Source organism: Bactrocera tryoni, chromosome 3 (assembly GCF_016617805.1).
Source record: "Bactrocera tryoni isolate S06 chromosome 3, CSIRO_BtryS06_freeze2, whole genome shotgun sequence".
In the NCBI taxonomy this organism is placed as follows: Eukaryota; Metazoa; Arthropoda; class Insecta; order Diptera; family Tephritidae; genus Bactrocera; species Bactrocera tryoni.
This window is the reverse complement of record NC_052501.1, coordinates 68714060-68728166: the sequence shown is the minus strand read 5'-3', so window position 1 is coordinate 68728166 and position 14107 is coordinate 68714060. Positions and strand designations below refer to the sequence as shown.

The window sequence follows — 14107 nt, the reverse complement described above, 5'->3', positions numbered from 1 at the left end:
GGAGGTTCCAAGTGTAGCCAGGTCGTATTCCACCTGGTCTTTCCGACGTAGTGGAAGTTTTCCTCTTCCACGGCTTCCACCGGCGGTTACTGCGTCGAATACTCTCAGAGCTGGAGTGTTTTCATACATTCGGACGACATGCGCAATGTCACCATTCCATCGACTACGGTACGTTAACAATGTACAAAGGACCATAAATCTTCCACAGAACCTTTCTCTGTAAAACTCGTAACGTCGATTCATCAGATGTTGTCTTCGTCCGTGCCTCTGCACCATATAGTCGGACGAGGAAGATGAATGACTTTTAGAATTTGGTATATGTTCGTCGAGAGAGGACTTTATATCTTAATTGCCTGCTCAGTCCGAAGTATCACTTGTTGGTAAGAGTTATTCTGCGTTGGGCTTCGAGATTGTATTTATTTTGAAAATTCTGTATTTATTCTTCCAAATCAATTTCATCCCCTTCAAAGTAATCCCCTCCCGATGCAATGCACTTATGCCAACGGATTTTCCAATCTTCGAAACACTGGTTGTATTCACTTTCCGGGATGGCCTTCAGTTCCGTCTTCGCTGCGGCTTGAATCTCCTATATCGTATAAAAACGGTGTCCCCGGAGCGGCCTTTTGAGCTTGGTGAACAGCCAGAAGACGCACGGCGCCAGATCAGGTGAATACGGTGGTTGCGGAATGATATGGGTTGAGTTTTTGGCGAAATGATCACGAATCACGATTGCAGTATGGGATGGTGCATTATCGTGGTGTAAAAAGCAAGAATTGTCTTTCCACAATTCCAGCCTTTTAAGGCGGATAGCGTACCGCAAACGACGCATAACGTTCAAATAATATTCCTTGTAGACTGTTTGACCGGTTGGAAGGAATTCATAATGCACAAGACCACGATAATCGAAGAAAACAGTCAACATGACCTTGATTTTTGAGCGACTTTGGCGCAATTTTTTTGGTCTCGGCTCTCTTTTGGCACGATATTCGCTCGATTGATCGGTTGTTTCGGGGTCGTAAACATACATCCAAGTCTCATCGCCAGTTATAATGCGTTTCATGACACCCTGGTAGTCGGAAAGCATCGTTTCACACACTTCAACGCGACGCCTTTTTTCCAAAAAATTCAATGTTTTCGGTACCAGTCGAGATTTGACGCGCTTGAGGCCCAAAACATCCTTCAAAATGGTATTGGCTGAGCCTTTCGATATGCCAACTTCATCAGCAAGGTCTCTAATTGTTAATCGACGGTTCTTCAACACCGAATTTTTGATTTGTTGAACGTGAGCTTCGTCGGTTGAGGTTGATGGTCGCCCTGGACGCTCTTCGGCTTCGACACGTTCGCGGCCGGCTTGGAACTCACTATACCACTTGTAAACATTTTTTTTTAGACGTAGCCTCATCACCAAAGGCTTTTCGCACCATCCTCAACGTATCCGCAGCAGAAAATTGATTGCAAATTCTTTTCTCAACAAATTTCGACATCGCAAAAAACGAAAAACTCACTTTTAGCAGCTCACAAAACGACACGTATCTCAAACTCTAATGAATATTTTGACATGAAATTTGACTGACAGTACTAAAAACCTAAAAAAAAAAATAATTCTCCAAATCCTTCAAATGTCACCTTATTTTTTGGTCCTTCCTTATCCATCCTGGAGAAAGCAGAACTAACGGCGCGGATGTTGAGGCCAAAGATATCAATATCATCGGCATACGTCAGCAGCTCTACACTTTTTTAGAATATTGAACATTCTCTCAGCTCAGCAGATCGAGTTACTTTCTCCAGGAGTAGATTGAAGAAGTCGCAAGATGGGAAGTCACCTTGTCTGAAACTTCGCTTGGCAGGCTCGGAGACATCCTTCCCGATCTTAACGGAGCTTTTGGAATTGCTAAACGTTTGTTTACACAGCCATATTCATTTTACGGGGGTACCAAATTCTGACACAGCGGCATAAAGGCAGCTCCTTTTCGTGCTGTCAAAAGCAGCTTAGAAACTGTAGAAGAGGTGGTGTGTCTCGATTCTTTTGTCACGGGTCTTTTACAAGATTTGGCGCATGGTGAGTATCTGGTCAGTTTTAAGCTAAAGCCATACTGATAAGGTCCAATCAGTTTGTTGCCGGTGGGCTTTAATCTTTCACTCAATATGCTCGATAGAACCTTGTTTGATCTTCAGATGGGTAATTGCTGTGCAAACTACTTCAAATAGCATGAAGAATGGAGTCATGTGTAGAAGTCCGCGTATATGAGGAAAGTTCTCTGAACGCCATTCACTTGGGAGTGGCCAGAAACGATTCTTTTACATATGGCTCAGGCAGCTAACGGCTTCCGGTCTTAGACTAAGTATCCTTTGAAATCCGTTTGAAGGTGAGTTAAAGTTAAAAGGCGAACCAACCCTCCCGCCACGTAAAAAAAACTCCCAATGAAAAGAAGATCGGATACTACTACACTCATATAATGTGTTGTATCTTCAAATCGGATTAAAAAACAAAAAAAAAAAACAAAACATATGCTAAAAGTAGTACATAAAACAAATTTCAACCTTTTATTATTCTAAATTTCGAGTAATAATTTCGTTAATATGATCAAATTAGCACCTGTTCATAATTTGGACTCAATATGTATGGCTAGCATGCCGTCTTCTTCATTTTGACCAATAGAAATATTAGCGCGTCCATCTGAGCCGACGATCACACGCTTGCCAGAGCAACTAGAGCCTGCTTTGTCGCCGGAGATGATGTCACAGTAAGTGCCCGCCGGCAGACAGGTCTGTAGCGAAGTGTTAAGATCAGCAGCATCGCCATTAATTGCCACGAAACCTTTGTTGCCGCGACAGAAGGCGATCTGGTTGCTGGCATTATCCCACCAGTTTTGCAAATTTGTGCCAGCCACGATGTTCCTGAAGCCAACCATGTTGTAAATTTGACGCCAACGATGTTCACATACCCAACCACCGCTACAGGAATTATCAGCATTGAATATAGGACTGGCAATGCTATTACCGTCCGTTGTTGGTGGACCTTGATCGGTGTTGTCGAATGCAAACGACGACATGACACGCGTAATACCGTATGGATGAGCCAACATGAAAGCGCTGGCCATTTTATATTGCTTCGATGTCTTATAGTTGAGGATATCTGCACCACCAGCGCCATGTCCACGTTGATTGTCGTGATTGTCTACGAAAATCAGTGCACGGTCTGAGTTAAGGAAATTCCACTCTGGACCCCAGTTCACTAGCCAACGCAATTGATCCTTGCCACGGAATACTCTGCCAATCGAGTTAGAGTGTGCGAATTCAGTGACCACACCCATGTGTGTGTATTCATTTTTGGATACAGCCTCACCACCCAAATCTATAACTTCTTGGAATATGAAAGGGCGCGTACCGGTGGGAAAACCGTGATCAACGCTTAAATTGCTAACACGATTGTAGATTACCTAAGCGTGAAAAAAAACATATTACTATCGTAATAGAAATGTGTCGGCTAATTTACCTCGAGATCGGTCGGCCACATATGCTTGGCAGCGTCGACACGGAAACCAGCCACACCCAGGCCAACAAGTTTGTTGAGAAAGTCGACTACACGATCTTGTACCCATGATTTGCTTTGATCCAAGTCCTTCAAACCGGAGAGTTCACAGTTACGCACCTCATACTTATTATTGTAGTCGTTAATAGTGCAAGTGTCGTGGAAATCTGTGCTCGAATACGGCACAGCTGGAAAACTTTTGTTACTCGGATCGGCCGTAGAGCCACCTGTGCCGCGCTCATCAACATTATCGCCGGACATGTGATTGAATACGACATCTACAAAGATTCGAACACCGGCATTGTTACAGCGTCTCACCATATCCGCGAATTGTTGTTCGTTGCCCGAACGTGTGGTCAGCAGGTATGAGATGGGTTGGTAACGTTCCCACCACGGACGATTGGACACAACGACATTCTCGTTTACTGGCGAAACCTATTGATTAGGGTTATGTAAATGAAAGATGGATTTTTGCATGAGTATACGCGAAGATGTTTGGTAAGCATGCTCTTTGATGGCTATGGACTCACCTGAACACCTCCATAACCTTTGGGACCCAGGAAGTTTTCACATTCTACAGCGATATCATCCCACTTCCATTCGAAAAGATGTACCATAGTAGTCTTTCCGTCCACATAGTTCGGATCGAATTGGGCATTGGTATTTTGGCACAATATTCCCAAAATTACTGCCAGATAGATATGCGCTTTGCTGCGATACATTTTTGCAGGCGATAACTTCTATTAGGATGTGACAATATGCAAATTAAAGTTACGAAGTACTCTTCTACACACTGTGAAACGAACAACTGATTAGCGTTGCTTTCGAAGAGACGTCTTTTATAGAAATTCCGTTAGATTAGTTCGCAAATTGTGAGTGAAATTGTCAGTGAATTTTTAGTGTAGTTGTAGACAGTGAATAATGAAGCTGTGCATGCGAAATCTATCGGGTTTAACTAAACGGTTATCGGTTGCTAATCAGAAATAATTCATCATTTGGGAACCCATTGAGGAGCCATCACAGCTTACATACTACATATGTACATAACGTTTGCTTTTCAAAGGGATCTATTATTGGAATAAATTGTAATGTGGTTTAGAGCTACCGACGAATATTTCTTATGGTGAAGAACTGTGATCGTATGATCGCTATTAAAAGAGATGGCACAAAGAGTTGATCTTGGTTTCGGTTGGCGATCACCAAGGAAGCCTTGAGGATAATGAGATTTGCAGATTGGCTGCAGACTTCTCTCGACAATGCTTAAAAATGAAGTTCACTGTCAACAAAGTGGACAGTCCGGTTGGAGGATGGCGTCAATTTGGTTTCAGTAATTAAGTATCATTTGAAAGTTGGGTGATTATCCCTCGTTTCCTATTTCGTTGGTATAAAATTATACGTTTCGGCTTCGGTGGTTACCTACAGCCTTTCTAATTTGGGAGGCCCCGCCAGTGGATAAACTACTCCCATCAACGCCCTCAGGATCATTGGCCTTTGTAAGACCCTCATCGAAACAAGATAACTATCCTCGAGGAGTGTTTCCAAGTTCATGTTAAAAAGGCCCATTCATGCTTTCCTATTTCGTTGGGATGATTGCTACGAACTAGCTAAAAAATTACATCTTTATAACCGGAATCGCTTCCTCCAAGACCGACGACCGCTGCAGCCGTCACTATCATGTGAAACATATGCATGCGACGTCCTCCCTGAAAGAAGGATTACATTATGTGAATTGTTTTAGCTTCTGTGCCTACCTTCGATCTTACTAATTTGGAAGGCCGCGCCAGTAGCTAAACTCTTGCCATCATCGCTATTAGAATCTTTGGCCTTCGTAAGCCCCTCAACCTCAACAAGATAACAATCCTCAAGGAGTATTTCCAAGATCATATTAAAAAGCCTCATTCAGAAGGTGTGTTTTGAATCTTTAGTCATATTTTTGATATTTATGGGCTGTTGAAATTTTAAAGTATGATGTACCGTTGCTTGAATTATCATATATCTTTACTTGGTTACTCGTCTAGCAAAGTCAATCACTAACAACTACCCAGAAACACTTGTGTATGCACATTGCTTTTGAGAAGTAATCAATTATATAGTTCAAAGATACTGTTAGTTTTGAAAACAAGTCATTTTTCATTTGTATTAATTTGTTTAGAAAACTTGGAATAATGAAACCACTGATACGGTAAAAATGATAAAATTTTCCGCTAGTGAATAACAACGAGACTTTGTAGTTGTAGTGAATGGAGTTTGCTAATGGGTAAACAAAGTATTATGAAATAAATAAGTACCGTTTTTTATTATTATATGTATATACATATATGTTTAGAAATTTTGTAACCTCGGTATGAATTTTAAAAATCGATTAAGAGATTTTCGGCGATGGAGAAAGCTCTATTTACTAATTACTAAAACAATATAGATCAACCCATTCTTGAGTAAGGTTCGGTAATTTAGAATCCAAAGTATCAAATTTACTGAAACAGAACTTCTTTATTGACACCGCTAACGCGTTTAAAGCCAAGTTTACCACAGTGCGCCGCTCGTTCTTCCTTTTCGTTGTTTCGCGCCTATTGGAGAATCCAAGTGCAGTCAGGTACTTCTCCATCTCTCCAACAGAGTGGGGTTCTTCCTGTATTTTCCTTCCGTCTGCGGTACTGCGTTAAATACTCTCAGAGCTGGAGTATTTGCATCCATTCGAAGGACTCGACCTAGAGAGCGGAGCCGCTGTCTCTTAATTCTCTGAACTATGTCAATATCGTCGTATATCTCTTATAGCTCATCGTTCCATGGAGTGCGGTATTCGGCGTTGCCAATGCTCAAAGATCAGAGCAGAGAATTCCTTAGAATTTTTTTTCTGAAAAACTCGTAACGCCGACTCATATGATGCTGCCATCGTCCTTACCATAACACCATCTAGAAGGACGGCGATGATGAGTGACTTGTAGAATTTGGTTTTTGTTCGTTGAGAGAGGAATTTGTTTCTCAATTGTGTACTCAGCCTGAAGTAGCACTTGTTGGCAAGAGTTATTCTGCGTTGGATTACGAAGCTGACGTTGTTGTTGGTGTTAATGCTGGTAGCAAGAGAGACTAAATTATCTACGACTTCGAAAATATGACTGTTAACATTGACGTGGGAGCCAAGTAGCCAAAACGATGAGTGTTTTTTTTGATGTCAGAAGATATTTCGTCTTCGCCTCGTTTACTATCAGAACCATTTGCTTCGAAAAACCGATAGTTATAGTAAAAATTTTCTAACATGTAGGATTTTTGTGTTGTAATTAAGGGGTGTATAAAATCGCGTATGTCGGAAATGTTCTACGGCTCATTTTGAACAATTTTGCTTAAGAGGCTATGAGTCTGGTCTCCGGTGTCGAGTCCGCGATTTTTAAGGTCAAGTTTAAAAATATGAAATGATTTTATTGGAGGTATGTTAGATTGTTTTCCGATCCTGCCGATTCTGACATATGATCAATAGAATATTAAAATGCAACTGCGTATCCAATTTCATTCAGATAACTCAAAAACTGACGAAAAAGTTTTATGATCCCCAAAAAACTTCACCTTAAGAATAGCTAGCTCGACGACGGAAAGGTTGTTCAGTATGATCGGTAGAATATTTCATGCTTACGCGATTTTTCCGTTTTTTTGGGCTACTGCAAATCGACCCGCTCTAGTGTAACGGTCAAATTACTATCACATTACTAACATGACTGCATGTGAGGCAAAATTTTTGAACTCAAAGTCGTAATGTTTAGCTGAATACTCTTAGATCTTGCTTGGCGCAACATTGAAGCTTAAAGGAAGTGGAATATTAGGCACCGACATAAAATTCTTTTTCGGCAAAACGCATTTGCCCATGAAAGGAAAGCGTTGGGCAGACGTAGAGGCCATACAAAAAGCTTGCACCGGCATACTGGCGGCCATACCGGCCAACGAGCTAAAACACTCGTTCGACATACTTTTGGAGCGTGCAAAAATCAGTATTGAAGCAGAAGGAGACTATTTTCAATAAAATAAATTGATTTTGCCGACAAAACAATTTGTTTTTTACCAGCTTTTTTTAAAGTCCTGTTTACTTTGGAACGCACCTTGTAGTACCTATCGGCGGTGCCTAATTATGGACAGTTTCTTGAACAAAATGAAGGTATGCAACTTTGTTTATACTTTAAGATACCATTATACTTTTGTTTACAATTTATGTGACATTTTTGTTAACATTTAGCAAAGTCAACAATGTTTTAGTTAACATGAGTTTAATGACCATTCAGCTAAGTCCACAAACCTTTGCTTACATTTAGCCTAGTTAAATACTTTTTTCCCATCATGAGTTCAATGACCTTTTTGTTTACATTTTATAAGATCAATGACCCCTTTGTGTACATTTTACGAGTTCAATGACTCTTTCGTTAAATTTAGTCAAGCCCATAACCTTTGTTTACATTTAGCCAAGTAACTAACCTTTGTTTACAGTATGCGGTTAGTGAACCTTTTGTTTATATTTTATGGAGTCAATGAACTGTTTGTTTACAAGTAGCCAAGCTAACAACCTTAATGTTTACATGAGGTCAATGACCATTTAGCCAAGTCCACAACATTTCTTTACCTTTAGCATAGTTGACAACCTTTTTTGATATTTTGAAGGGTTAAAGACACTTTTGTTTACATTTTACTGCCCTAAACCCAAAACCTTTGTTTGCATTTAGCCCAGTCAGATATCTTCTCAAATGGAAAATATGCTTTATAAAGTCTCCCCAACGTTTCCTACTGGGTTTTAAAAACTTCGTTGGAGACTAAGCATACCCTGTTTAGCGTAACACAAGCAACGGCTTCGCGCGAAATAGTTATCACCTTTGAAGCAAATATAGCTTTAAAATACACTAATAATAGTTACAATAGTCTCATACATTTGCTTGTTTATAGCATATTAAGTGCTTAGTTGTTGGCACCTGTAAATCATTGGCTTTAATTCCATTCGACGCTTGCTTGTTTACAGCTCTATTTGTATTTGGCACACTTGTGGGAAACATGCAGTGCAATAAATACTCGCTAGAGATAACAGCGCATGCTCTTGAAATGAATCGGTTTCCGCCAAAACGCACAAGTACCTTTGTACCACCTACAAACCTCATTAACATGCCGTCACCTTACTTCATCTACCGATCGCTTATCAACTGACTTGAAAAGCCTCGGTAGCTGTCCAGCGAACAGATTTGTGCGCCTTGTTATCAACCAGATATTGCTACGTAATAAATTATGACAAAAGCGTTGCGCTATCAAGCGAGTCCGGTGTGGTAAAAGAAGATACACATAAAACAGGTGATACATACATACATATAAACATATATATTTATCTACGTTATAAAGCATCTAATTAGATTTATGAGAGCTATTAAAGATTTTCACGTATTGTATATATGTATGTACATATGTATATATATGTATCATGCTACAATTTGCACTACATAGTTGTTACTGTTGTTGTTAATTTAAATATTTTGTATTTATTGTTCTTTGTTGTAGTTTAATTACACTAAAAACACGAATTTCTCTCGCACTGCCTTGCCTCGTCACCGAACAGACGCAACTGAGTTGCTGACTGCACATAATGTCAATATATATGTATGTATGTATGTATGTACATATATGTAAGTGAGTACATAGATGGTAGAATGTGAATTCATATATAGTAATATGTGCAGTGAGTTATATATACTTATATATTTATATATATCTGTTCATAAACAGCGATGATGAGAACTTGCTCTGATTTCAGCAAAACTGTCATACATACCCCATTGGAAATAGATAGTAATAAGGTGTAGACCTAGTGTGAAATCTCGAAAAATCCAATTTTTTACAAATGTAACATACTGAAATTATAATTAATGAATTAAAAATTTAAATGAATGTTTCAAATATCTTTTGAGTTACAGCCTCGAAAGGTATAGCCGTCACAGGACAGATATCCCGTTAATCGCGTCAAGCTGTCATGTTATTTTTGTTCAGTATTGTATGACATTTCATCACGAAAAGATTTCCGCTTGAACAACGTTTACAAATCGTTCAACTTTTTTACGAAAATTATAGTTCTGCAAAGAATGTGTCTCGCGCGCTTCGGTGGATGGATAACATAATCAGTCTACTGAGCGTCGTACTATTGGCAACACCATCACCCATCTTGAGACCCATTATTCATTATTGGATAATATTCGACCGAATAGACTACGTCCAGCACGCAGTGAAGAAAATAGAGTAGCTATAGCTGAGAAAGTACACGAAGACTGGGGAGAATCCATTAGGCAACGCTCATAGCAACTTGGACTGACGTACGAAACGACTTGGCACATTTTACGTCGAGATCTGAAATTGAAAGCAGAACAAAATACAGCCTTCCGAAGCGATATCGCTTCGTCTTATAGGCTCTTGAAAAGTTCCAAGAAGATCCGTCGTTTTCGAACCAATTTTATTCAGCGATGAGGCTCATTTCTGGCTCAATGGGTATGTAAACAAGCGAAATTGCCGCATTTGGGACGAAGATCAAACTGAAGAGATTCTAGAGCTGCCATTTCAACCAGAAAAAACGCTTTGATGTGGTTTGTGGGCCGTTGGAATCATCGGTCCATATTTTTTCAAAAAAGATGTCGGTCAGAACGTAACCGTCAATGACGGCAATTATCACTCCTTATAACCGACTATTTGATGCCTGAAATCGAAGCTCGTGATTTCGGCGACATTTGGTTTCAACAAGACGGCGCCATTTCTTACACATCACACTAACAAATGGAGTAATCTGCTTATTAGAAATACTTACTTATAGCTATTGTCAATACTACAGACGAAATTCGAGCTTCCGTGCCGTCAATCATCATTCGCATTATTTCCTTAATTTTTTAAACAAAATCATTTCTCTAATGCTTATACGAGTATTTATTGTTTAACAGTTCTTTAGGATCATTTATAATTAGAATTCAACGTGTAAGGCCAACACACCATCATCTTCATTTTGACGAATTGAAATATTGGCACGACCATCGGAGCCCACCACAACCGATTTTCCTGTACATGTTGAACCCGACTTTTCGCCGGAGATGATGTCGCAGTAAGTGCCCGCCGGCAGACAGGTCTGCAACGTGGTGTTTAAATCATAATTATCATTGTTGAATGCTACGAAGCCCCTATTGCCACGACAGAAGGCGATCTGGTTACTGCCATTGTCCCACCAGTTCTGTACATTAGTGTTGGATACGATGTTTCTGAAGCCAACCATGTTGTAAATTTGACGCCAACGATGTTCACATACCCAACCACCGCTACAGGAATTATCAGCATTGAATATAGGACTGGCAATGTTATTACCGTCGGTTGTTGGTGGACCTTGATCGGTGTCGTCGAATGCAAACGAAGACATGATACGAGAAATACCAAATGGATAAGCCAACATGAAGGCATTAGCCATTTTGTATTGTTTCGCATTTTTGTAGGTGAGAATATCACTACCACCAGCACCATGACCACGCTGATTATCGTGATTGTCCACAAAAACAAAAGCACTAGTCGAGGGAAGAAAGCCCCATGCAGTACCCCAATTGGTTAACCAACGAAGTTGGTCTCCACCTCTGAATACCCTGCCAATAGAGGCCGAATGAAGGAATTCGGTGACCACACCTAAGTCAGTATATTCGTATTTGGAGATTGCTTCGCCACCCAAATCAATGACCTCTTGGAAAATAAATGGACGAGAACCACCAGCAAAACCATGTTCAGTATTCAAGTTATTCAAACGGTTGTAGATATTCTGAGATAGTTAAATTTTTAAAATCTGTCCATGCATTTGAGTATAATATTTTGTAATTACCTTTAGATCGGACGGTGACATATGTTTAGCAGCATCGACTCGGAAACCAGCAACGCCCAAGCTAATTAGTTTGTTGAGGAAGTCAAGAATGCGTTCTTGCACCCATGAGTTACTTTGATCCAGATCTTTTAGGCCAACCAACTCACAGTTGCGTACTTGATTGGCATCATTGTAGTTGTTGATGGCACAAGTAGCATGGAAATCTGTGCTGGAATAGGGTACTGCGGGGAAAGTCTTGCTTCCAGGGTTAGCTGTTGAGCCAGCAGTTCCGCGAATGTTGGATCCATCGGCGGCCATATGGTTGAACACCACATCGACATAGATGCGCACTCCGACGTTGTTACAACGTCTCACCATATTGGCAAACTGTTGCTCATTGCCTGAACGAGTGGTCAAGAGGTAAGACATGGGTTGGTAACGTTCCCACCATGGACGATTATTCGCAACTACATTTTCATTTACCGGCGAGACCTGTAATAGTGACAGTGCGTTTAACATTGTCTTACAAAGATGGTAACTAGTAAAAATTCCTCAACTTACTTGCACACCAGCATAACCTTTGGGACCAAGGAAATTCTCACACTCTGCAGCTATATCGTCCCATTTCCACTCGAAGAGATGCACCATTGTTGTACGTCCCGATGCATAATTGGGATTGAATTGGGCGTCAGCTTGGTAGTTCGAGCCGAGTAGGAACAGAAGCACACAGCAACTGATTTTCGTCAGGATCATGTTTAGAATTTGTATTTCAATTAAAGCTGTGCAATAGAACGGGTTGCAGTATACTTGGAGGGTGCAAAATCAACACTGAATAAGCCGCTATAACTCGACACGCTTTATATACTCGTACGAATTCGTTATGATAAAGCACATAACTCCGAATCAGCTGGTGGTACTTTATCTGTCAATGCATTCATAAATTAATTAATTTGCCACTTCGGTTGGCGGAAGATTGTGATTAGTGATATCGATGAATTTAAAACGTTTTTGCCAGGTTATGATTTGTGGTGTTTTTGGCAACAATTCATATTGAAATGATAATAAAATCGAAAGTTTGATGCAAAAGCCATTGTGCTAAGAGATAAGCGCTTTTAATTTCAACACAACTTGAAAGCTTTAAATTCCATGATTTGGTATAAGCATTGAAAATTAGGGAAGAGAGTAAATTTCAATTAGGAGCTTTTTTGAATTAAATTGGTCTGTAGGTATAATTATAAACTTTGATTTCAACAAAATAAAATAGTCGGAAATATTGGGTGATCCATTTCGAGGTTCCCTACTTTTTTAAAGAAAAATGACAGAAACTTGAAATTTAATGGAGAAGGTTTATTTTCATTCCAAAGAACATTTTTTGCCATTTATTTTTTGAGGATTATCGCTTTCAAATGTTGGATGTGGCTACATCTCAGAGGGTCCAACCGTTGAGTCTAATTTTCTATGACTCGTTTGAGCATTTCGACATGCGAGATGTTTTGCTCCAAGGTCTGAATAAAAGCGGGATTGTCCACAACACACACAATTTTCGAAGCTATAAGTTGAGCTGCTTCCTTTTAAAATTGGATATGTTTTCACGAAGTTAGTTGACTGTCGGTTGTTGGTGGACCTTGCTGAAGCAATGAAGTCTTATTTCTGATGTTGGTGTGCTGTCATTCAAGCTATACTAAGAGCAGTTTCCTCTATAATATGCAGTAATAAACTGGGAGCAGCGCATTAAATTTATACAACCACCACTTCTCATCGAAAGCCTGCTTTAAGTCATGAGACGGTGGAATAGTATTGCTTTACAAGGAGTTTACGATGATTTGCACTATTAACTACCAAGCAATCCACAAAAGCACAACATAATTCTTGCATTTATCGAATATCTGCAGTTGGAATAGTTGTATCTGGCGCCAATTGCTGGCGCTATCTCATCTCACGTCTCTTCTCTTGAAATGTGTTGGAGATACCAACAAATGGCGAGCGGCTTGTGCTAGGAAAGTTCTATATTGTTTTTTGAGATTGACATCCTTTGATGTCTCAAGCGCGTTATCACTGAGAAGGTGGTTCTGAGCTTCCTTGTAATGACTGCTCATCTTGCTAGTATCATCATAACGCCCACGGCAATCAGTCAATGTAATGTCAGGCAATAGTTTTCCCTTTACATGGTTAAAAATAATATTGCCCTCTGCCATTAGATCAACATCTTCTAAAAGCTTAACTTAATCTCTATCGATCTCTATTACATGGTCTACTTGAGTTGAGCAACAATCTCTATCGATCTCTATTATACGATCTCTCTAAGTAGAGCAACAGTTATTATACTCGTATTGTTTTGTTATTTCTGGGGATAATTAATATACTTTCTAAACGGTTTTTACGGTAATTAGACGGTACTTGCATTATGACTTATAATTTTACCTAGCAAGCACCATTCTTTGGATCCCACCTAAATTTCTATCAATTTCGAAAGCTAGTCCTATCTTCCTTGCAAAAATATATTGATCTTTAAGTTGGTTTAGCTTATGAGGTCGATCCAAACAAGAAGCTCACTTGGACAATTTAGAATGCCGGTCCGTTGTGTTACGTAAAACTGCTATATAACAGTTCATAAGACCCTTACACATCGACAAAGCGCTCTAAGCCTTTCACAAGTTTATTGAGACGACTAAGTCAGTTTCTGCTATGTCTCCTGGCGCGCCGAAGGTAAGACTGCCAAAATGTTTGAACTCAGTCTTGCA

General features: G+C 39.9%; 2 protein-coding genes across 2 annotated transcripts; both read right to left on the bottom strand.

The window, feature by feature from the left end:
- Window positions 1–2512: 2512 nt before the first annotated feature.
- Window positions 2513–4346, bottom strand: LOC120770830 (alpha-amylase A-like). The gene is made up of 3 exons (XM_040098419.1): window positions 4063–4346; window positions 3497–3967; window positions 2513–3440 (listed from the first exon to the last, which is right to left on the bottom strand). The coding sequence occupies exons 1-3, from the start codon at window positions 4252–4254 to the stop codon at window positions 2601–2603; spliced, it is 1503 nt and encodes a 500-aa protein (XP_039954353.1). The 5' UTR covers window positions 4255–4346; the 3' UTR covers window positions 2513–2600.
- Window positions 4347–10435: 6089 nt separating this feature from the next.
- Window positions 10436–12288, bottom strand: LOC120772997 (alpha-amylase 4N-like). Its single transcript, XM_040101908.1, has 3 exons — window positions 11928–12288; window positions 11388–11858; window positions 10436–11327 (listed from the first exon to the last, which is right to left on the bottom strand). Exons 1-3 carry the CDS (start codon window positions 12117–12119, stop codon window positions 10494–10496), a joined length of 1497 nt encoding a protein of 498 aa, XP_039957842.1. The 5' UTR covers window positions 12120–12288; the 3' UTR covers window positions 10436–10493.
- Window positions 12289–14107: the final 1819 nt, after the last annotated feature.

Coding starts and splice junctions, on each gene's coding strand:
- LOC120770830 (XM_040098419.1), bottom strand. CDS start 4,254: ATGTATCGCAGCAAAGCGCATATCTATCTGGCAGTAATTTTGGGAATA. Junction 3,968..4,062: donor AAGGTTATGGAGGTGTTCAG/GTGAGTCCATAG, acceptor CCTAATCAATAG/GTTTCGCCAGTAAACGAGAA. Junction 3,441..3,496: donor TGTGGCCGACCGATCTCGAG/GTAAATTAGCCG, acceptor TTTCACGCTTAG/GTAATCTACAATCGTGTTAG.
- LOC120772997 (XM_040101908.1), bottom strand. CDS start 12,119: ATGATCCTGACGAAAATCAGTTGCTGTGTGCTTCTGTTCCTACTCGGC. Junction 11,859..11,927: donor AAGGTTATGCTGGTGTGCAA/GTAAGTTGAGGA, acceptor TCACTATTACAG/GTCTCGCCGGTAAATGAAAA. Junction 11,328..11,387: donor TGTCACCGTCCGATCTAAAG/GTAATTACAAAA, acceptor TAACTATCTCAG/AATATCTACAACCGTTTGAA.